The sequence below is a fragment of the Peromyscus eremicus genome, chromosome 4, assembly GCF_949786415.1.
Source record: "Peromyscus eremicus chromosome 4, PerEre_H2_v1, whole genome shotgun sequence".
NCBI classification, from domain to species: domain Eukaryota; kingdom Metazoa; phylum Chordata; class Mammalia; order Rodentia; family Cricetidae; genus Peromyscus; species Peromyscus eremicus.
The window spans coordinates 100394752-100418563 of record NC_081419.1 but is presented as its reverse complement, the minus strand read 5'-3'; the positions used below and the strand labels follow the sequence as shown (position 1 = coordinate 100418563).

The 23812-nt window shown below is 40.8% G+C and overlaps 1 protein-coding gene and 1 pseudogene across 2 annotated transcripts in view; one reads left to right on the top strand and one right to left on the bottom strand.

Moving 5' to 3' along the window:
* Gabpb1 (GA binding protein transcription factor subunit beta 1) overlaps positions 1-19856 on the top strand; it is a 52906-nt gene extending 33050 nt beyond the window's left edge. The window contains exons 7-9 of one of the 2 annotated variants that reach the window (XM_059261323.1): positions 2010-2192; positions 9166-9281; positions 18379-19856. In XM_059261323.1, coding sequence (XP_059117306.1) covers positions 2010-2192; positions 9166-9281; positions 18379-18531 — 452 coding nt within the window. In that variant the 3' untranslated portion in view covers positions 18532-19856. Of the gene's footprint in view, positions 1-2006; positions 2193-9165; positions 9282-18378 lie in introns of both variants that reach the window. The other variant, XM_059261322.1, reaches the window with a different exon arrangement.
* Positions 16708-16807, bottom strand: LOC131910121 (U6 spliceosomal RNA; annotated as a pseudogene).
* Positions 19857-23812: the final 3956 nt, after the last annotated feature.

Below are 23812 nucleotides of genomic sequence, written 5' to 3'. Positions count from 1 at the left end.
TGTTCTTAATTTCAGGCTAGATTATAGGATTCTACCTTCAAAATGCTACATTTTTCTGTAATGTAGTTTCTGTTTCATGTAAATATTTCTACATAAAAGTGTTCAGTCTTGGTAGTTTTCAAGAAACGTTTTCTTACCAACCTTAATTCAGCTTATGGCATGGTAATTTAACCTCAAAGGCATGGGCATTGTTTGGCTCTCCTCATTACAGCCTGACTTTTATATTAGATCAATGAATATTTATGAGATTACAGTTACTTTTTATTAAGCCAATTTGTACACACGTACACACTTTATATCTATAATCTTCCAAAGTTTTGGGGTTGTTTGTTTTCTTACATGTTCCAACATTTGACTCTTAGATTGTTCTCTAGGTCTGGGATGTGTACTTTGTCTTCTGTAATTGTTTTCCTTTTAATTTTTTCATAACTTTACCATCACACAACTTAAAAGAGCTTTTTAGATGAAAGAGAGGAACTATCATTTTAATGGCAGTCATTGCTAACAGTGCAAAGATGAAAGTTCTTGAGGGGAGGCCTGGCTGTGTGTGATCTCAGAAGTGCCTTACATATGCTGAAGCTTTTAAATAGTAGTAGGTAGTGGTCAACCCGTGAGCCTTTCTTTTTCATATGGATATTTAAAAAAATCAAAAGCAATAGTTAGTGCAATGAAAACTTTAATAGCTATTCTGTTGAATATATTGCTATTGTGTGCTCTCTATTTTGCTTTGTGACTATTTTCCTGAAATTGTCATAAGTGCTTGGTAACAAAGCATAATTATTGCTTAGGGCAAACAAAATAATGAGAACACTCAAAACAAAAGTTCATTTGCAGTTTTGGGTGTTCTGGGTTTGTTTTGTGACCCTTGGACTCAATAACACTCAAAGGCCTGAATTCTTGTCAGGTCTGCCTGGAAAACTAGACACTCTTCACTTCATGCTGGTAATCTTTGATATGATACCGTGGGAACATTTCAATGTCCACCAACAAAACATTTCATCAGCGCATTTGGTACCTACTAGAGATGCTTGCTTGAGTCAACTGTTACCAGAACGATTTCTTAGTCCTTCCTTTGTCTGTGTGTTCATTGTTGCTCTTCTGTCAAAAACTTTCCCTTTTCACTCCCTTTTAAATGTGTTATTACAGAGACGTTCAGTCCAGTAAAATCATTGTTCGGTTCCTAAGAGAAAGGCAGATAGTACATGTGTTTTTCATTGCTCACAATTGTTTTTATTCATGTTTTACACGTAGTCATTTTAGTGACTTTGTTGTATTCCATTGTATGATGACCACAGTTTATTTACTGCCAACAAATATTTGATTATTTCTAGTTTTACTTTATAGTTACCACTGTAAAGCTGCTAGGAATGCCATGGAGCATGTCTTTATGCACAATTTTTTTTGAGGATTGATGTAGGAATGCCTGTGGGAAAGGATTTTTGGCAGTACTAACTTGAGTTAGTTTTTTTTTTTTTTTAAACCTAGGCAAGGCCAAAGGCAAAGTTTTTAACTGTCAGAACTCTCTGTGCACCTCTTATAAATTATTGAGAGCATATTTTGGGGCTTAGTTATGCAAAAGTTGAATTATACATTGCCTGTTTTTCGCAAGTGACCTTGCTCACTTGGTCCAACAGGGGCTCCTGTTCGTTCTATGTATCCCTTGATACATATGATACATGTGTCTAGAGTAGAATCATATAGTTCTCATTGGAATTGAGTCATTTTATTAAGTAGCTATAACCTCTGTTATTACCGTCAGTGATCTTATATTGTACTCCATGTAAAGATACAGGGGAGTGAAGAAGATTATTAAAATGCATCCATAAAAAGGTGGTTGGAACTCAATTATAAATTGTGAGACTTGTAGTCAACTACTTACATAGATGTCTATATCATCATTGGCAGTGACATTTAAAAACTATGTAAACTTGTCAGAAAAACACAGACAAAGAAAAAATGAAATTCTATTCATATTCAATGACTTTTACTTTCTTTTCCCCCTCTAGTAGTGGCCACAGAGGAAGTGGTTACCGCAGAATCTGTGGATGGTGCAATTCAGCAAGTAGTTAGCTCGGGGGGTCAGCAAGTCATCACGATAGTTACAGATGGAATCCAGCTGGGAAACTTGCACTCCATTCCAACCAGTGGGATGGGTCAGCCCATCATTGTGACCATGCCTGACGGACAACAAGGTTAGTACTAGATGTCTGTGTGAAGTCTGTTTGTATTCAGTGTTCAGGACACTGTTTTATTTATGCACTGAATTTTACTCATATAGCTTTTTACAATGGATATAATTCCCTAATTTTTTTAACTTAGGCTAGTGTCAAAATTGCCTTACTTTGAGCACTTAGTAGGTGGAATTAACCTCAAAATATTCTGTTTGGAAAATAAACTTAATATGTTGCCACAAACAATACACAAATAATTCAGAATTAGCATTGGACAATATTTTAGATCATTTTATGCAATTTAAATGTCATGAGCACTTTTAAAAAATGCCATGTAAGAAAAAACTACTCAAAGTACAAATTGAGGGTGCAGCCCAGATCACTGGTGGCTGTAGACCTTGAGAAGTGTGGGCAGCTGGGAAGCAGAGCTCTGGAAGTGTGGAAACAAATGCAAGAGGATGTTCCTGTTGGCAAGATGGCCGAGTCTTGTCTGTAAGACAGAAGCCTTTACTACACACAAGTCCAAGCCACAGAATGTTGAGTAGAACTGGAGAGAATTGTGCTCGGGATGCGCATGTGAGCTATATTCTCTTTCCAGTGCTTCTTAAGATTAACCATACTTCTAGAAACAGCCTAAAAGATGGAACTGTTGTATTAAAGAGTGTTTGGGCGCACAAATGTGCATCTTAGCCTGAGATGCTAACATAGAAACAGCCAAGATATGGTTGGTCACTGGTCGGTAAGCAGTAAACTTGTCTTTGATTTAAGTGAATTTCAAAAAAAAAAAAAGGAAGAAAATGCTGATTGTATTCCTAGTTGAGTTTGGAAGAGAAAGAATATTAAAAATGAGCCTGAGGACATGAGGCATTAGCATTTGTAAGCTTGGAGAACACCAGTCTGCTGATAACAAGGGTGACTGTGGGGCACTGTTGTCTTGGTATAGCAGCACACTGTACAGCTGTGGAAGCTGTGACCCAGTATCTCCTACTCTCAGCACAGAACCCCAGGAAGAATGCTTCAAAGCCAGAGGCATTTCTTTGAGGGCACCAAAGCAATATGTACATGCTTCATGAAAAAGTTAGTATGAACATGAACAGAGTGGTGCAAGTTGTCTCATTATACACATGAAGTAAACGCACCCCATCAGAGTAGGCTACAGGAGGGCAGACGAGACTCACAGCATCCTGTTCCTGTGTGTGTGCGCATGCTATTCCTTTGCATGCGCGCGTGTATACACACACACACACACACACACACACACACACACACACACACACACACACTCTGCTTCTGAAGGGGCTTCCTGCCTCCATGACTCTAGGACAACTTCCCAGAGATTTCTTCTACCTTCTTCTAAGCCTAGGATAGGGTGAGAATCTGCCATTGCATGTGAATCCTAGGGATGTGCCCAGAAGACATACCTGTATTGGCATCTTTTGAGTCTCACTGGGGCCTTGGTAGTGTGTTCTCTCAAGCAGTAATGGACTAATGGGGTGAATATTTGAAGGTTTGAATTAGATGCTGTGATCCAGCATAATAAGGTCATGAAGAAGGCTGAAATCAGAAGTGTGACAGCACATTTTCTGCCTCTTCCCCCCCCCCCCCCAAAATCTCAAGGCAGTGTGTCAGTACTAGCTGTTATAGGGGGAGGAAGGGACATGCGGGCACCAGCTGTTTGATATGGTGGATGAACAGACATGACTTTGAGGTGTTCAGGAACAGGGGCAATATAGTTTTAAGTGTGGCAAACTTATCACTTGCTACTTCAGCTCTGTGGGAATGATAGGGAAAAAATCAAATTATATTTCCTGTTAATAGCAAGAAGACTTCAAAGCTATGGAACCACTTTTCTGTTTGCCTGCAAACTCTCCTAGCATGGTGTGGTTGCACTGTGGTCAGACTGTGTATATGAGCAAGAGGATCACATGCCTGGACCCCAGCTACTTCCTGAGATACCTTTAGTTCCTCAGCCAGACACTGAAGACCAACATCTCAGAGACCAGGCTACACTTTGGAGTATAGTGCCATCAGGAGCTTTCTCCCTCAGGGACCCCCACTGAAGAGTTTTATAGCTTTTACCTCACTGCAAAAAAAAAAAAAACCCAAAACAACCCGCAGCCTCATGGCTGAACTGATTGCCCTTGCCTTTCAGTTCATACTCTTTGTAGGTAGTGTTGGTTTTAACTTGCTTGAGTTCTTGATTTCTGCTTCTGGCATAGCTATTCCAGGCAGTGTGCAACCAATAATTACGAAGGAATCTGACTGTGGTGTGGTTTGTTTTATGTGTACCTGACCGTTCGAGCTCACTGGGTCATCTTTATATCCATAGTCTAAATTCACTGCTTGTATTATCAGAGTTAAGTACTTTTAGATGTTTCCTAGCTTGACTCTGACAGTGACAGCATTCAGAGGTAGTTACCTGTTGGGAAGCCTAGGTGACCTTCATTAGTGTCCCAGTTGGCATCATGATCACTGGCCATCTGAACAGAGAGGAGATGTAGAATGAGGACAGTGCTCGAACATGGTGTAAATGCTTCAGTTATAGGAAGCACCTGACTGTGAACAAGGCCATCCCAATCAGCTAGTGCAGAACTTCCTGAATACTGTATGGACGTTCTGCCAGCAGGTCCACTAGACATCAAAAGAATGTCGAAATGAGAAATGAGAGTGGTTAGCAGGTGTTCATTGAAAGAACTGTGACTAGTAAGCAACCATGCCGTCTGTTCCACACTCCGAGACCCTTTGATCTAGTGTGCTGGGAGGTGAGCACTCGGTCTGCATTGAGCTAGGTTATGTAACCATGATCCACATCCTCATCCAGAAAGTTGGGATTCTCTTTGGAGAGGGATGGTGGATATCAGTACTATGCTGAAGTTACTCAAGGAAGCTGTGGCAGCCTGTCTGTTCACCACCCTCCATGAGCCCAGGCAGGCTTTGCCACACACACTGCTGGACCCTTGCTACAGAGGACCCCTGCTACAGAGGCTTCCTATTTACTGAGGGGGAGTCAGAGCAGTACCTGCAAAACTTCCTCCAGAAGCTAGAAATTCAAGTAGGGGATTGTAGTTGTAAGTTTTCTCTGGTCCCGCAGCCGCTTTTAAAATAATCACTCAGAGACTTACATTATTTTCAAACTATGTGGCCTAATGGCTCAGGCTTCTCGATAGCTAGCTCTTACATCTTAAATGAACCCATTTCTATAAATCTATACTTTGCCATGTGCTTGTGGCTTACCAGTGCTTTACATCTTGCCTCTCCTGGTGGTGGCTAGCAGCCTCTCCTCTGCTGTCTTTCTCCTTCCTCTCTCTCTAATTAGAACGTCCCACCTAACCTTATTCTGCCTCACCATTGGCCAGACAGCTTTATTTATTAACCAATCAGAGCAACACACATTCACAGCATACAGAACATCACCCATCAGGGGATAGGAATTACATTCTACTAGATTAAAGAGAAGGTATGAACAGTTCTGTTCTGTAGGCTTTTTATTCAGTTGTATAAGAACCACAAAGCGAATCCTGCTAACATTGCTTTAAGTGAAACAAAATTGCCTTTGTGGCTGTTGGACAAAAATCTATAAATAAGAAAAGGTGGAGACTGGACTGCATAAAGTGAGGTTTTAATTGTAGGTTCCAAAGTGTGTCAGTGAGTAGAGAGAGTATTCTGGAATTTGAAAGCAAAACTGAACTTAGGTATCTATGGAGTGTTAATTATGTGGTTAATTGGTCATGAGAAAGTTCCCATTTCAGGTTTTACATGGTCAGTTAATTCAACAGTATCTCAGTTCAGTACTGTGATCGCTTTAAAATGCATGTCTGTGTATCACCCAGTGGCATGTTCGCAGCAGTCCGCTGGTGAGTCTCTGGAGTGGTCTGCGGAAGCTGTGCACCGCCGCTGCCTCCCTCCATTGATCAGATTAGCTGAGATACTAAAGGAGATGGATTAGGGGTCTGTCGGTTGTTTGTGTGCGCTTTTCTTGTCGAGGCAGGGTCTCATATAGCTGAGTCTGCCCTCAAACTTAGTGTGTAGCTGAGGCTGGCCTTGAATTCCTGATCTTCCTGCATCCATGTATTGGAGTTCAGTTTTATGCTAGGACCCCCACACCCAGCTGCAGCCTCCCCCCATGATAGGAAAGATTGAGCCAACATGGCTATTTTAGATCCCCAAAGACATCATCATGAAAAAGCAGTTGCCAGATTTCTTTTGCTTTAATTTATAAAAAAATGGTATTTCATTTTCTCACTTAAAATCAGTTAAATATTATGGATAGGTTAGAGCTTCCATTTATCTATAGCCTTGTAGAAAAGTTGTTGCTTTGGTAAAGTATGCTCAGTTTAAGATTCCAAGGACTATGTTTTAGTGTGTTTTTAAATTTACAGTAAGCTTGATTTCTGAAATTAACCTTTTTTTTAAGCAAAAAACCTAAATATTGACTTGGGGCTTATAGTGGAAATATGGTGGTGACATTTATGAGCTTCACTGTGACATTTCCTTCCCCTATTTTTTTTTTTTTTTTTTTTTTTTTTTTTTTGGAAACCACAGAGATTTACAAGGTAGGGAAGCAACAGCTACATTTTTAGTGAAACCAAAAGGCTGACAACAAAAGTTCCACATTTAAAATGCTGTCGGGCCAGGTGTGGTGGCACACGCCTTTAGTAATCCCAGCACTCAGGCAGAGGCAGGCAGATCTCTGTGAGCTCAAGGCTAGCCTGGTCTACAAAGCAAGTTCAGAGCCGGCCGGAACTACACAATGAAACCCTGTGTTGTCAACTCAAAAGGGCTTGGGGGGCTGACCCTGGTGGCATGCATCTGTGACCCTAGTGTTGAGATAAGGGTGGGGAAACAGATTCGGGCAGATGGGTCCCTGAAGCTCACTGACCAGCCGCCTTAGGTGTGTCACCAAACTCTACAAAGTTGTCCTCTGGCCTTGACACGCACTAATAATTAATTAATTAATTTTTGGGGAGACAGGGTCACTCTGTGTAGCTCTGGCTGTCCTGGAACTCACTATGTAGCCCAGACTGGCCTCATGGAGATCCACCTGCCTCTGCCTCCCAGGTGCTGGGACCAAAGGCACGTGGCACCACACCTGGCTGACACTAACAATTTTTCTTTGTAAGTTTAAGATGGAGAATGAACAAAGAAGACAAATGGTGTCTGTCAGAAATTGAGTAACTTAAATACTAGACATTAGTTCTTCATGGTTCTGAAGTTGAGGCCCAACAGTGTCAGCTGGTTTCCTTTCTTTGGATGCCTTCATCCAAAGAGGTGCTTTCACACAGGAGACTTCAGTCACAGAAATAGAGCAACTCGAGTGACTTCATTTTACCTTGATTACATTTCAGGCCCTACTTCCAAATGTAATCCTAGTCTAAGCTACTGAAGGTTAGGATTTTTACATAGAAATTGGAGAGTAGGGGACACAGTTTAGTTCATGACAAAGATCATTTTTCTATAACTAGTCAAATGGATTCTAAAGTTTATGTTGATAGAGTAGAAAAGGAGGAAAGCTCTGAAAAAGAAAAATAGTAAACTTTTAAAGCCTCTATAATTTAAAATGTATAACATGTACTGTATTATGTCCAGTGAAATAGAATTTCTGTATTCTTGTGTTGTTATAAACATAATGTAATATGAATAAAATGAAATAACACTTTCTTGACATATCTAATGTTTTAAATACTTACGTGAGTATGTCCCTACATGTATTTATGTGCACTACATACATGCAGTGCCCATGGAGGCCAGAAGGCGTTGGATCCCTTGGAACTGTGATTACAGACAGTTGTGAGCTACCATGTGGGTGTTGGGTGCTGAACCCTGGTCCCCTGGAAGAGCAGCCAGTGCTCTTAACTGTTGAGCCATCTCTCCAGCCCCATTTCTAATGTTATAAATTACTGTACATTCTATTAAATTAATATTAGTTTCACTACTTTTAAATTTATTACCTTTCTTGCTGACAATTTTTAATGTTTTGACAATTTTAAAAAGCATTTACCTTTACTTGTTGGGAGGAGAATGTGTGCATCATAGCACATGTGTGGAAGTCAGTGCAGCTTGAGAGAGTTCGTTTTTTTCTTCTACCACATGGATCCCAGCCATTGAATTCAGGTCATCAGGCTTGGTGTCAAGTGCCCTTACCTGTGGAAACATAATCCTAGCCATGGTTTGAAAATAAATAAATAAATAAATAAATAAATAAATAAATAAATAAATAAAGCTTATTTATTTTTGAGGCAGGGTCTCACTATGTAGACCAGGCTGGCTTTGAACTCACAGAGATCCATCAGCCTCTGTCTCCTGGGTGCTCCATCATGCCCTACTTTGACAAAAAGTTTTGGTAGTCTTAGAAAGCAATGGTAATTTTCCTCATGACCTAAAAACTAATTAATTTTTTTTCTTTCTGGCTATCAAATATGTTAGCCAGGTTATGTACTCTCTGTATGCTCATGTTTATATGAAAACATCAAAAATATAAATAATGCCCACTAATCCAATAGGGAAGTAGTTATGAGCAGTGTTCACAATTGTGTGCATTCAGGTAGAGTACTGGTAGGCGTTAGAGAGCTGTGCTGAGAAAAGATACTCTCAATGGAGATGGTGAAGCAGATGCAGAGTGACGTATGTGTGTTTGAATGTATGCACTTTATGTGTGCTTCCCATGCATATTTGTTGTTTTTACATGAATAATACACAAGAAACTAGTAAAAGTAATTATGTTAGCAGGTGCCTGAGACCTCTTAAAATGCGCATCTTTAATACTATTTTGACCTTTCAGTTGTATGGATGAGAAAATTTATGTAAGATCACTATCAATAGCCACTTCAATAAGTGGGCTTCAGTGAGAGCATGAAGGTGACCAATAGGGACATCTTCATACGAGAGCAGTGTTTGGAAAAGGCTGCTTGCTGCAGGCAAGTGGCACCAACAGTACCGAAACTTCGTCTCTTAGTTGTCTGGGGGTGACGTAACGTGTTTATCTTTTTCATTTTAGTATTGACAGTACCAGCAACAGACATTGCTGAAGAAACTGTAATCAGTGAGGAGCCACCAGCTAAGAGACAGTGTATGGAAATAATTGAGAACCGGGTGGAATCTGCAGAAATTGAAGTAAGGAGCCTTTTACCCGGTGTGCTTTGCTGCAGTCATCCAAAATAAATTCTGTTTCTTTTTATTATTATTACTATCATTATTATTATTATTATTGTTTGTCATTTATATTTATTACTGGCCATGTTTTGATAAAGAATGAAAGTGAATAGTGTCATCATTTTGTTTTAACTTTTTGGTCTCATACATATGGCAAGCCCTCAATAAATAAATATTGAATGAATGAATGAATGAGCGAAGAATTTGTTTGTAACAAAGTTTGTTATGCTGGTAACATTTGGACTGTCTTTGATTCTTGGACTCCATGCTGTGTGTGTGTGTGTGTGTGTGTGTGTGTGTGTGTGTGTGTGTGTTAAACATGCCATTCTCACAAGTCACTGAAGGAAGATACTCCTTTATACTGAGAATTCTTTTCTTTCAAAAGTGCTTCTCCCTGATTGGCCTGGAAATCCTCTTACAGAAAGTTCATGTTTGTTAAACAGATCGTTTGTAAGTGCAAAAGATAACTGCTTATTTTACTAGTATGTCCTTTGAGGAAATTGAATTAATTTATACTATTGATAACATCTAACCTTTTTCCTCTCCTAGACTCATTTGTTGGTGTAACAAATCACAACCTCTTAGTTTTTCTTACATAACTATAAATAAAATTCCATTTACAGAATGTATAGGGTCTCATACAAAACATGATTCTTTAAATATCTTTGAAGAGCAAGTGCAGTAGAAACAGCTTTGACCTGGAAACTGCTCAAGCTCTTGACCACTCAGCTTTGAGTCTGGGTGTTATTTTCTCCTGAATTGGAATTTAGATAAGCATTACTTCATTTTAGGGTTTTCATGAGAATGGGTAAGGTCAGCACCCTTTTTACCTTCAGTAAGGTATCTGATGTGTGTAAAGTTGATGACTGTTTAGTTGTTCTTGTCAGAGGCTCTGGATATTATAGAAAAGGGGTTTGTTTTGTTTGATAAATGAATGGCAACACAATTCTTATTAAAGACCGAGTATATTCTTGTATGTATTTAAACAGCAGACAGGTACCTTATGGGAATAATGATAGCTTTGAACTAAACAGAGTCTAGTTATGAATAAATCTGTCTTAAAATCCACACAAAAAAGTCTGTGCCTAATGGTTTGACCAGGATGTCTAGTAAAATAAGTTTCAACTATTGAGTGTGATGTTTTATTTCTCTAAATTGACACCTCTAGGACAGTTCTGATTCACAAACTAAAAGCTCCCTTCACTAAGCAGTGTCTTATTGCTGTCCTCACTTAATACCTTTCGTGTGTATGTGGGACGTGTGTGTATGTGTTGGCACATGCGTGTGGAGGCCAGAGGTTGATGTTGGGTGTCTCAGTCTCTCTCTACCTTGTTTTTATTTTTTCTTTTAAAACATTAAATAATGTTATTTTATGTGCATGAGTATTTTGCTTGTGTGTATATATATGTGTGTGCCATGTGTGTTCTAGTGTCTTCAGAGACCAGGGTCATTGGATACCCTAAAACTGGAGCTAAACATGCTTGTGAGCCACCATGTGAGTTCTGGGAACGGAACCCAAGTCTTGTGCAGTAGCAGCAAGTGCACTTGAGGCGTCTCCCCAGCCCCACCTTGTCGCTCACTGAGCCTGGAGCTCACCGGTTCAGCTAGACTGGGGTGGGTTGAGGGGAGCAGCAAGCCTCCTGGGTCGTCCTGTCTCTGCCTCCTCAGCACTTGTGATTGCAAGTGTGAACCATGCCCAGCTTTTTACATGGGTCTTGGAGATCCAAACTCAGGTTTTCATGCTTGCACAGCATGCACATTACTGGTTGAGCATCTCCTCACCCCTAAGGTTCTCTTTATTGTCCTTTTCTGATTGTTAGATGGTTTTTTTTAACCTTTTAGAGCATTATTAGGAGAGAGAGAGAGAGAGAGAGAGAGAGAGAGGGAGAGAGAGGGAGAGAGAGGGAGAGAAAGAGAGAGAGAGAGAGCGCGAGCCAGAGAGATGCAGACAGTTAGGTGGTATTTTAGGAGCATGGAAAGTGAGAAAAAAATTATTGCTTTGTTTCCATTATATTTTAAATTTTTTGAATTTCATTAAACATAAATTTATTTAACAATTTATTTATTTGTTTTTTTGAGACCGGGTCTCTGCATAGACCTGGCTGTCCTGGAACTTGCTTTGTAGACCAGGCTGGCCTCAGACTCATAGAAATCCACTTGCCTCTGCCTTCCAAGTGCTGGGATTAAAGGTGTGTGCCACCACTACCTGGCCAATAGTTTATTTTTTAAACAATAGTGATTTTAGCTTATCCCTTTATTTATTAATGACTTGTGGGTCTGTTTTCCTCCAAGTCCAGCCTGATCCCTTTTCTAGTTTTCCAGAGATGAGGAGAAGTAATTCCAGGTAAACAAGGGAGTAAGAATTAAGGTGAACTAGTTAAGTGGAACCAAGAAGGAAGCTTTAGGGAGGTTGTGTTTAATTTGGTATAAAGAACAGTGGAGTTTTATATTTGTTTTCAATAGAACTTTCTGGTAATGGAATTCTTTCTTTCCATCACTGGAAATGCTTAAGCCAAGGCGATGTGACCTCTTAGGGTTTTACAGAGACTTCCATACATAGAATAAGAAGAGATGGAGGCACCTGGAGTCACAGGATAAGGATGCAACATCCAGTGTTCATGTCAGGCTGAATAACTGTTTTCCTGTAACACGTGAAGTCACTCTTTTACATGTATATTTTTTGACAACACTAGAATTATCTTAGGAGCAAGCTTTTATGCAGTTTGCTTAGATAACATCTTGGCCAAACTTTAACTCCAAAAGTTTTTGTAAAACTTGATTGTCAAGTGGGGAGATTTTGACCCTAAGGGATATTTGGCAATGTTTAGAAACATTTTTGGTTGTTGCAACTATGGGTAGAGGTTAGGTTGGTGTCCTGTGATACCTAGGACAGCATTAAGAATTTATGTCACTCAAGCATATTAATAGTGCTTAGATTAAAAAAAAACTATAAAGAAATATAAAAGTTTAACTCATGAACAATTTGACAGGGCTTTCTCTGCATTGTACTCACAGCTGACAGAGTGACTGTCTATAACAATTTTCCAGCAGTGGGAAAATTTCCCCAGAAATCTCTGGAAAAATTCATTAAACTGTTAAAAGTTGATTCTCCATGTACATCGTGACAGTGAGGAACATGAAATGGCTTTAATGTTGGAGGGGCAGATACTAATAAAGACGCCAGCCATGCTGCATTAGTGCATACAACTTTGCTTCTGCTTCTTGGCTCTCCGTTGAAGATGCTTTGAAAGGAAGTGTGTCTTTTACAGATATTCCCCAAAATAGGCAACATTGAGCTGTCCAGTGGAAATAAATCTGTGTACGTTGGAGGGAGACAATGTACCACGCATGTTAGGAGCCAGGTTTCTCTGCTTCTTAGGTAGTTATACCAATTCTGGTTAGAGGTGACTTTTTGTTTTTATTTTATTTGCATTGGTGCTTTCGCCTGCGTGTATGTGTGAGGGTGTCCGATCTTGGAGTTACAGGCAGTTAGCTTCCTTGTGGGTGCTGGGAATTGAACCTGGATCCTCTAGAAGAGCAGTCAGTGCTCTTAGCTGCTGATCCATCTCTGCAGCCCTCTAGAGATTACTGTTTATTAGTCAGTTTTCTTGTTTGTTTTGAGACTCATGTTTTTGAGTAGATTTTTTTGTGTGTTGTGGGGGATGGTGGGTGCTCAGGATCAAGCCTGATGTCTGCTAAGCAAGTGCTAGATCAACACTGAGCTAGCTACCCGTCCACTCCTCTGCCTTGTTTTTCTTCCTTTTCTTCCTCCTCCTTCTCTTAGCTATTTGTTTGTTTGTTTGTTTGTTTGTTTGTTTTTGAGATTTTTGAGGCCGGACTTTACTATGTTGCTCTGACTGGCCAGATCTCACTAGGTAGACCAGACCAGTCTGGCCTCAAACAGGTGTGCCTGCCTCTGCCTCCCAAGTGCTGGGGTTAAAGGCATGTGCCACCACCGTCCGGCTGGATTGTTTATTTTGTAAATGAAATGTGTGTGTCTTTCAGCCAGGTGTGAATTAAAAGGGTCCTTCGTGTTAGTGCTCTTGTAAAAATTGATCTGTAAATTTTAAGTGGTATCTTACTTGATACCTTTTTTTTTTCCAAAATCATTTTTATTTATTTCACTTATTTTATTTGTTTTCTTGGTTTCATTTTGTTTTGGGTAGGGTTCTGCTGTGTAGGCCTGGCTGGTCTGGGAGTAGCCTTGTAGCCCAGGGTAGCCTTGAACTTAGAACAGTCCTTCCCACCTCAGCCTCCAGGGTGCTGAAGTCACATCACAGCTGAGTTTCCAGCCATGCTTGGGTTGTCTTCCTTCTGCCAGGATTTAAAGCTCTTTTAGTCACATGTCCTCTGTCTCAGGTCTTTCTCCAGAGCCGGGGAACAAGAGGGGCTTTTATGGAGAAGGCCAGGGAGAGGTATGGCTTTATGAGCCTCGTGACTTCTGCAACTGTCCAGGTCTTTGTGTTGGAGACAGCAGCCACACAGTGGCTTCAAAAGAGTGGGTGTGGCTGTGTGTCAAGAACTGCGTTGATAAAAATCAGATCATTTGTCACATTTGGACAGTTGATTTTTAGGTGCAAACAAATAGCTCAGATAGATACCTGGCCTAGCTTTTCTCCTTAAAAAAAAATGGGGACTTTAGGCTAAAGGGACAGTGTAGCAGTTGAGAGCACTGGCTGCTCTTCAGGAGGACCTGAGGTCACTGTCCAGCACCTGCACACAGCTCACAGCTGTTCCAGGGGATTGACACTCTCTTCTAGTCTTCACAGGCACCTGTCTGTACTCAAGTGCATATACCCACACAGACACACACACATCCACAAAAATAAATCTTTAACACCCGCCAAGGGAGATCCCATAATCATGAAGCTGGTTTTCCCAAGGCAAGACTCATCTGTAACAGCGTGGATGTGCTGACTCTTGTGATTTCTCCAAATGTGGGAAACTTGGCGTAGTTTGTGGTAGTGGGGGCTGCGTTTACTCTCCCCTGTGTTTAAGAGAAGAAACTATAGCTAGGGCCGAGGAGAGGTGGCTCAGGGCTTAAGACCACGCACTGCTATTGCAGGGACCAATTCCGTTCACGGCGCTCGCTGGTGTCAAGCAGCTCCAGGGAAACTACAGCTTCTGGCCTCTGTAGGCACTTGCACTCACATGCACATATCCCTACACAGACACATAAGTACCACATAATTAAAAATAAAACATTACAAAGTATATGGGGTATCTGTGTGTGTATGTGTGGGTGGGTGGGTGGGGGGGCTGGCAAGGTGGCTTAGCTTGAATCCTATACAAAGGTGACAGGAGAGAATCAACTCTACAAAGTAGTCCTCTGACTTCCACACATGGCACACATACCCATACACACATTGTACACACAGTAATAAGTAGTAATAACAATACATTAAAATTTAAAAATAGACCTAATTTTTAGGAATATGGGTCTGGATTCAACTGTACGTTTGAATTTTCTGATATATTGAGTGTGTGACCTTGGCCCTCTTGTATGCCATTTCAAGGCATAGCCTCTCCATCAACAAGACAGAAAATGAATAGCATCAGCAATTGATTGCTTTAAAGATAAAGTGAAAGAAAAGCCTGGTGTGGTGGTGCATGCCTTTAATTCCCTCTTGTGAGTTTGAGGCTAGCCTGGTCTACATAGTAAGTTCCAGGCCAGCCAGAGCTACATAGTGAGACTGTCTCAAAGAGACAAAGATGAAATGAGACAAATGCAGGATGAATACAGTGGTGAACACACAGTAAATGCTCAGTAAGTGATATTAGCAGGAGTTCCCTAAAGTGTGTGTTGAGGGAGAAGATAAAGAGAATCATCTTTGAAAATAAAGAGAGCTGAAATCACCTGTTGCCCTATGGTACTGTTCCCTGATATAGTACTTCAGGGTTATGGTGTATCTTGTTGCCGTCAGTCTTGATTATTACTAGGGTTTAGTTTTCTTAGAGGTCTGTGATGGTAGACTTCTTGCTTTTCCTCCAGTGCTGGGAGTTGAATCCGAGCTTCCTGCATGATGAGCAGCTACAACCCAGTCCTAGAACAGTACCTTAGTATCACATATTAACTAAGTTAGTGCTACATGAAAATATCAAAATTGGAGGCTGAAGAGATAGCTCAGCAGTTAAGAGCACAGGCTCCTTTTTCAGAGGACTCAAGTTCAATTCGCAGCACCTACATGGTCACTCACAATAGTCTGTACCTCCAGTTCCAGAAGATGTGATGCCCTCTTCTGGCCTCCTTAGGCACTGCATACTTAGGGTGCACAGGCACGCATGAAGGCAGAACACCTGTACCATTTACATACAGTAACAATAATATATCAAAACGGGCCAACAGGATGGCTCAGCAGGTAGAGGTACTCACTATGCAAGCCTGGCGTAATTGGGTTTGATCCCAAGTCCTTTTAAGGATAGAAGGAAAAAAACTGACCCCAGAAAGTTGTCCTCTGACCATATATGTGCAGTAGCACGTGAGCACACACAAACTCACAATATTGAAAGTATCAAAATCAGTGTGGTTAATCCATAGGATTAACATTTATATTTAAATAAAAATGTCAGCTGTCAGCCTGTTGCATTATTAATGTGTGAAACACTGCTATGTAAAGAAACTGTATTTCATGAAGTATGTTTAGTAACTGTGACATCAAAAATAAAGGTCTCTGGTAAAATAAATAACATTTTCCATTTCTCAGACTTTTATTTACTTTGAAAACTTGAAATGGCAAACAAGTTCTCGTTCCATATTCCTGTATTTCGGAGAAGTCAAAGGCACAACACTAAAAGTCTATGCATTAATCATATGTTAAACAAGTACTAAGGGTCTTTGTCTTTACAATCTACAGATTTAGACAAAAAAAAAATGCAGCTAAAATGAGTTTTATTTGGCCTAGTAGGTGAAAGGGAGCTATTACTTTATTTGTATTAAAATGTATTTCATTTACTGCTCAGTGGTTGAATACTTGCCTAGAATGTATGAGGTCCTGTGTTTGATCCCCAGCTCTGTGTGTGTGTGTGTGTGTGTGTGTGTGTGTGTGTGTGTGTGTGTGTTTGAAATAGGAAGATAGGATTAAGCCATTTCACTTTTACATTGTTTGGCTCACTCCATTTGCTTTCGTCTTCTGCAGTAATAGTAAACCCCTTGCAAATGCCAGCTGTTAATAAATAGCTAATACTAGATGATCCCTTAGAGTCAGTTTGTTCTAATATTTCCTATGCATGTATATTCAAAACACTGACTACCAAAAGATCTTATTTATTAACACATGTAAACTTAAAAAGATTTATTTTTATTATTTTTTTAGTTACGTGTATGTGTGTATCTATAGGGCTGGTTCCTGGTGAGGTCAGAGGCATCAGATCCCCCTGGAGCTGTAGGGAAATTATGGAATGCTTCTTGAGTTTGTGTGTTGTCCTTAGGCAAGGGCCATGCTAATTTCTGTATTGTTCCAATTTTATTGTTTGTGCTGTCAAAGCGAGCTAAGGCCACTCCTCTCAGAAGTAGGTCTTGCTCCTGGGGAAACACCACCAAGCCCCTACCCTTCACCTCTACCCCGATCATTGGCAAGCTCAGAGTCCTGCATAGGTCACAGCCAGTTCTAGTGTTCCTTGCTTACCTGAGGCTTGATTCCCAGGTGTTACCAACTTCCATCTTTCTGGCTGCCGTCTTTTCTAGCGTTAGGGGAGGGTGTAAGAGAAGGAAGCAGTGATGGAAGGTATTAGGGTTGGTCCTGGGTATTGCTGAAACTGGAAATAAAGGATATTCCTTTGTTGGGCTTCTCAGGCACTCTCATATCTGGTGGACCCATAGGAATCAGAAAAATATTAAATCTAACTTCATTCTCAGGATAGGACAGTGGGTGGGTTCATAGGGTGAGGGGGTGTGTGTGGAGAAGGGAGGGAGAGCTGCATATTCTTCCTGGTAGGAACAACTGAGCAGTAAAGCAGAGGTAGTCTTTGGGTGCTTAAAATGAGCCTGTGTCAGGAAGCACAGGATATAGAGGGAGAGACCCTCAGACGGTCCTCAAGGACCTCCCTCACCTTCTGCTCCCTCTGGGTATGTGTGCTGCTCAGTGTGAACCTGGCCCTTTCTGTAATTCATAGTTACGCTCTGGCCCCTACCTCACTAGCAGATCATAGGTCTTTGTGATGAAGTTACTTCATTCCTAAGACAGGAAACATCCCTGAGCCTGGGCCTTTGTGGAGTAGCTTTCTCCATGTGCTTACTACAAGTATACAAAAGGGTTCTTTAAAGTGTTGGTCTCTTTTCCTTGATAGTAGAGGTGTGATGAAGAGAGAGGAAAGTAGACTCTTTTCAGTGAACTGAGTTTGTATATACTGGCTCTCAGTAACTGAGGATTTAAATTTTTTATACCTGTTAACAGTGGAAGGTTGTTAGAGTAGCCTTTTATGGATTGCCCACTGTATGACTTTGCAAGTCTAGACCATCTCCCATTGTGATGGAGTTCAGGTATTTTCCTTGGTAGTGAAGGGGAGCGTGGGTTGTTTTGGAATTACTGACATTTGAGTTCCATAAACCCAGTTCTCATGGTGTTCTTGGGAAGGCTACATCCTTTCTGATCACCACTTTTCTCCTTCATAGCCTGACACGTGAGAAGCGAGTCGTGGAGTTGCCTTTGCTCAGCCATGTCGTAGGTGCTCAGCTGTGTGATGGTTATCCGGGTAGAGATAAGGGATGTGTTTGTATAGTTTCCTTTTAAGTCTTCTATTTCTTCAGTACACAGAGAAGTATGGGTGCACGTTTTATGTTTATTCTATTCTTAATTATAAGTTAGAAATAGTTTTCTTGAAATTAGAGAATTATCACCATCTTACAATACAGAGAACGAAACTGGGCATTTACTTGTGAATTGGTTGAAAAGGTAAAAACATCTTGAAGGTACCAATAGGTAGCTGCCGTGGCCACTGCATAGTTTTTTGTCTGTCTGTTTGTCTTGTCTGTCTGTCTGTCTTTTGCTTTGGAAGGACACATGATTATGTTAATATATTTGTGCAAAACTTGAAAACCCGACTTTCTTTTCTAAATTAGGAGAGAGAAGCACTTCAGAAACAGCTGGACGAGGCGAACCGGGAGGCGCAGAAGTACCGACAGCAGCTGCTCAAGAAGGAGCAGGAGGCAGAGGCCTACAGGCAGAAGCTGGAGGCCATGACGCGCCTCCAGACCAACAAGGAAGCTGTCTAGCCACCGTGACCACGCGTTTGCTTTTACCTTTTGTCCAGAAAGAATGCAGTCTTGAACTGTACACAGTAAGGACACAGCTATGGGAATACCGGATAATAGAAAATACTCCACATTGATAATGGGACTTAAGCCATGAGCTCTGAATTCTTGTAATATAAAACTTTAGAACTTGTGAGATGTATTTAAAACTGAATTCTGTAAATAGTTTTTTGGTTGTTTCTTTTTTTACAGTTACAAATGAGTTGATAAAGATTGTTGAGGAGATCCAAAAACCACAGTAAGGCACTGTTACAGGCAATTCTTCTTGATTTGGGTACAGACTTCAATTCTCAGAAACAGAAGTTTTAAGGGTGGTTGTTGTTGGTTAGACCAAATGTGTAATAATTATGGTGGACTGATGCTGGAAATAACTCTTTGAAGAGATTTCTCCCAGGAACTTTTGTACAGCTTTTAAGTTGTCTCAGGTTCTCTGAAAACATTTTTTTAGGAAGCAGAAATTTTATATTTGTTCAATTTCAGCTACATGCAAGTAGATTTACATGTATATGAAGCAAATATTTTTAAAATTTTGTTTGTACATATTCTGCATGTTTTATGATTTTAAAATGCATCACTTGCTTAGATATGTTTCCCACAAAGACGATGAAAGTTACCAAGAAATAAAAAAGGCACTACTGTTGTTCTGTTGGTCACTGAAAGTAAGTAAGCTAGCAACTGGTTTTACTGGCAACCATGACAAAGTTCTTGGAAGGAGCAGCTTGCAAGAGAACTTGAATCTGCAAAATCTATGCTTTTTCGAAAATTCCATTGTGGGGACGTGAGACTGTATTCTGTGCCTTCCATCATGATTTCCACATGAGCACTTTGAGGCGCTGGATTTTAAGATAATGTTTTTGGCAAACTCAGTGCATTTGGGTTTCTGAAATATTTCATGGACTTAACTACTCCTCTCCCCACCCCCCACCCCCCACCCAAGAAATTATTCTTATGGAAAATTGCTTTTGTATGTAGAACAGGAACTTTTTGTACTCAGTGATGCTATAGATATGTCTAATGTAACTTTCACTATTCCCTGGGAAGCTCCAGGTCTATGTTGCAGCTTGGTCTCATCACAATGTTGTCCATTCTACAGTGTGTGGACATTTGACAGACTTCCATTCTGTTTTGTAAAATGTAACTTCAAGCTCTTTGTTTTTTTGTTTTATTGCTTTATGAAAATGTTTAACCCCAAAACTACTCTAGATTATCTGTATAAAGAACCAATTACCTTCAAGACTGTACTCTGGCCTCTTTTTCTATTTTACAATTAAATAACTTTCCACATATGCTCAGTGCAGACTTGTGTTTTGATTGTATATTCTTCTCACATTAAAATGTGGGCGAGATAGCTCAGTGGTAGAGCAGGTCCTTGGCACTTTTAGACTCTGGTTCAAATCCCATCACACACATAATCTGAGCTACATTCTGCAATATGAAAACAATTAGATTCTTCATGCCTTAAAAACTCTCGGAGTGACTCCTTCCGGAATGTGAAGGTTCTCTCACCCAGGTCATCCTTACAGAATTTAATTAATAAAAGGTTCTGGAGCCTTAGCCTGATCTTGCTGCTTTTCTGGAGAGCACAGGAAGTCTCTATGACAAATATAAAAAGACTGTAAGGAAGAGAATGCCTTCTAGTGTTTCACTAAATTTGACATTAAATTTATTCATTTTGAAGTGTAGCCTCACTTCCAGTCTAGTCCAACTCATGAATTCTGGTGACCTTCCCACCTCAGCCTACTTAGTTCTGGGGACATAAACACATGACATTACACATGTATAGGCGTGGTTTTCTTGTCTTGACTGCCTACTCCCAATTAACTGGCAGCTGCTTCCCAAATAACTGGCTCAGAGATGTAATATAAATTATAAATGCTTGGCTGGTAGCTCAGGCTTGTTACTAGCTAGCTCTTACATTTGAATTAACCCATATTTCTTCTCTTTGCTTTGCCATGTGGCTCATGGCTTGTTACCTCATTTTCTATACACCTAGCTGGTGTCTCCTCTGTCTCTGCCTTTCTTTCCAGCATCCTCAGTTTGATCACCCCACTTAGACTTCCTGCCTGACTACCAGCCAATCAGCGTTTTATTAAAACCAATTCAGGTGACAAATCTTTAGTGGGTACAAAAGGATTATTTCACAGCACACTCGGCTTTGACAAATGTGGAGAGAGATCTCTCATTGTGTCGACCCTGCTAGTCTTGAACTTTTGAATTCAATTGATCCTCCTCTAGGTAGTTGAGATGACAGGTGTATCCCTCCACCATCTTTACATAAATGTTAAATGATCTAACACTAGATTTTAGGGCTAGGGCCTATAGTTTAGGAGTGGAATGCTTACCTAATACTCACGAGACCCTGGGCTCAGTCTTCAGCATGACAAAAGCAAAATGTATAATGCTGAGTTAAAAATTATTGTAAGCCACATTTCAGCATCATGAAGCTGCTTGCTCTTCCATCATAAGTCACTGGAGAATGTGGTTTGGGTTTGTGTAGTAATTAAGCAGAAAGCTGGTGCACATTTAATTCCAATGCAGGCAGTATGGGAACAGAGGGGCCACTGTGTTCAGGACATGGCCAGTGCAGTTTGGTTCCCAGATCGGATCAGCTCTGAAAAGCCTTAAGGTGGTGACAGAAAAAGCATCTGCAAGCTGAAGTGTGCTGCTTTCTCTCCCAGCCTTGGGTTCTGCTGGAGAGTGTGGTACAGGGTGTAGTTTTGATCTCCAGTAGTAACAGTGAGCCAGTTGGTGTGAGAAAACAATTGGTTGTGGTATGTCAGGATTCCGGTTTTTAGAGGACAAACAGGTTCACTGTTTTTAGAGTCTCAATCTTCATCTGACTGCTGAGAAAGCAATCTTTAGATGAGACTCTCTAACGGAAGCAGGATGCCCCCTCCCCTATCCCACTCTTTTTTTCTTCTAATTTTAACAGTTTTCAGGTAGGCTGGAAAAACCTGTGTTGTTTTGTACTGAGGGCTAAAAGTAACCGAGAAAATATGAAATAAAAATTTTCAGAAATCCAGTTGTTTTCCAGTTCACGATGATGGGTTTGCAGTTGGCGGTTGGTCTGATGGTCATGGGCCGGCTCTTCCCATTTGTGTGTGAACAAGTACCTGAGATCAGCCTTTCTCTGCAGGAATCTGTGCAAGAATGAAGCCATTAACTGGAGGGTCTGGTTAATTCTTTGTTTAATTTTCATCATTTGCAGTACATCCAGAATACCTTCTTTGTATTCTCTAGATACTGAGCTCATAGGAATTCTCCAGCGCGTGTGTGTGTGTGTGTGTGTGTGTGTGTGTGTGTGTGTGTGTGTGTGAGGGGAGGCCAAATGATGTGCAGCCTAAACCTCCCACACTCATCACCATACTTAGCTTCACAGTGTGTCTAGTCGCTGGACCCTCTAGGGTTAGTCTGTGCTCTCAGAAAGTCTCATTTGAGGGATATCTGCAAGGACAGTGCTTCTCAACTGATTTTCATTGGTTGCTCTTCATTAACATCTAAAGACCTATGTTTTCTAAAGATCTATGACGCTGGTTGTCTTTGACTCTTGGGCTTTACTATCTTACATCAGTCTTTTTTTTCTCCCCGCTCCCCCACCCCCACCCCCCAGAGCTGAGGACCGAACCCAGGGCCTTGCACTTGCTAGGCAACCGCTCTACCACTGAGCTAAATCCCCAACCCCACATCAGTCTTTCATGGTGTAAATGGCAGATTCATCAAACTTACTCTGCACTGGCTTGCTATGTTTGTGTTTGTGCATGTTTGTGCAGGCATGTTTGTACAGGTGTGCAGACCAGAGGACATTAAACCCCCCCCTCCCCCCCCTCTCTCTCTCTCTCTCTCTCTCTCTCTCTCTCTCTCTCTCTCTCTCTCTCTCTCTCTCTCTCTCTCTGTGTGTGTGTCCGTCCATGCTCTTGCCACTATGTGTGTGCTGAAATTTGTTCTCTTCCACCGTGTAGAAGATAACTAGATCATCAGGTTTGGTAGTAAGTGCCCTTACTCCCTAAGCCATCTTGAAGGCCCACACTTGGCTTTTTCTTTTTTTTTTTTTTAAATAATTTATTTATTTTAAATTTTATTTGAATTGGTGCTTTTGCCTGCATGTATGTCTATGTGAAGGTGTCAGATCTTGGAGTTACAGACAGTTGTGAGCTGCCATGTGGGTGCTGGGAATTGAACCTGTGTCCTCTGGAAGAGCAGTCAGTGCTCTTAACCGCTGAGCCATCTCTCCAGCCCCGGCTTTTTCTTTTTTAAAGATTTTAAGTTTATTTTTATTTTATATGCCTTTTTTTCCCCCCGTGTTTGTAAGTGCATGCAGTGCCCACAGAGGCCAGCAGAGGGCATTGGATCACCTGGGAACTGGAGTTACAGGCCATTGTGAGCTGCCATGTGGGTGGTGAGAACTGAACCCAGGTTCTCAGGCCTGCATGTTAAGTACTTTTTTGACTGAGCTCCGTTGCCCCGGGTTGCTCTGTTTCTTGATGGTGGTAGGAAGGTGGGAGAGCTTTCTTGATAGTCAATGGAACAAAATTCCTGAGAAGGGACTCAAGAGGAAATAGGTGAACTAATTCCGGTCTGCAATAAAGATCTGTATACCAATACTTGTTTGAAACATAAGCTTAATGGAAAGTCTGTGCCAGGATATGTTCACTATCATCATTTATGGTGGTATTTATTGACAATAGGAAGAAATCCTTGGTCATAACAGACACTGATGCAGTGACAGAAATGGATACGGGTGCTTTATTCTGAGGAGACGTTTTTCTTTCTGTGTTACAGTTTGAATTAAGTTGTGCTTTTTAATACTTGGAAGGCCTTGATGCTTGACTCAAGTAAAATACAACAAGAAGGAAAACGCTTTCAGATAAAACCACAAAGCAGTTCTAGGAGCCCTTGTGCCATATGGAAACGCTCCCAAGCCTTAGTATTTGGGCTTATATAGCAAACAGGAAAAGACTTTTTTTCTATTCACCTGGTTCCTACTGAATAAATAACCACTTCGTCTTGTCAAATCAACTTAGGAATGGATTCACTAATAGGCTCGTCAGTTCATGAAGTGATATTTGCTGTCCTTGGATCTCATTATAGATAACTCATCTGTTGTGGTTTTAAACCGTGCTTGCTATTTGTTTTTTCCCCGGGTTAAATGGGAACACCTGATGCACATAGATTTACTTTGACGAAAGCACTCCTGGTTCATTCTCAGATTGCTCTCCAGACTACCATGAAAAAAGCACAGTAT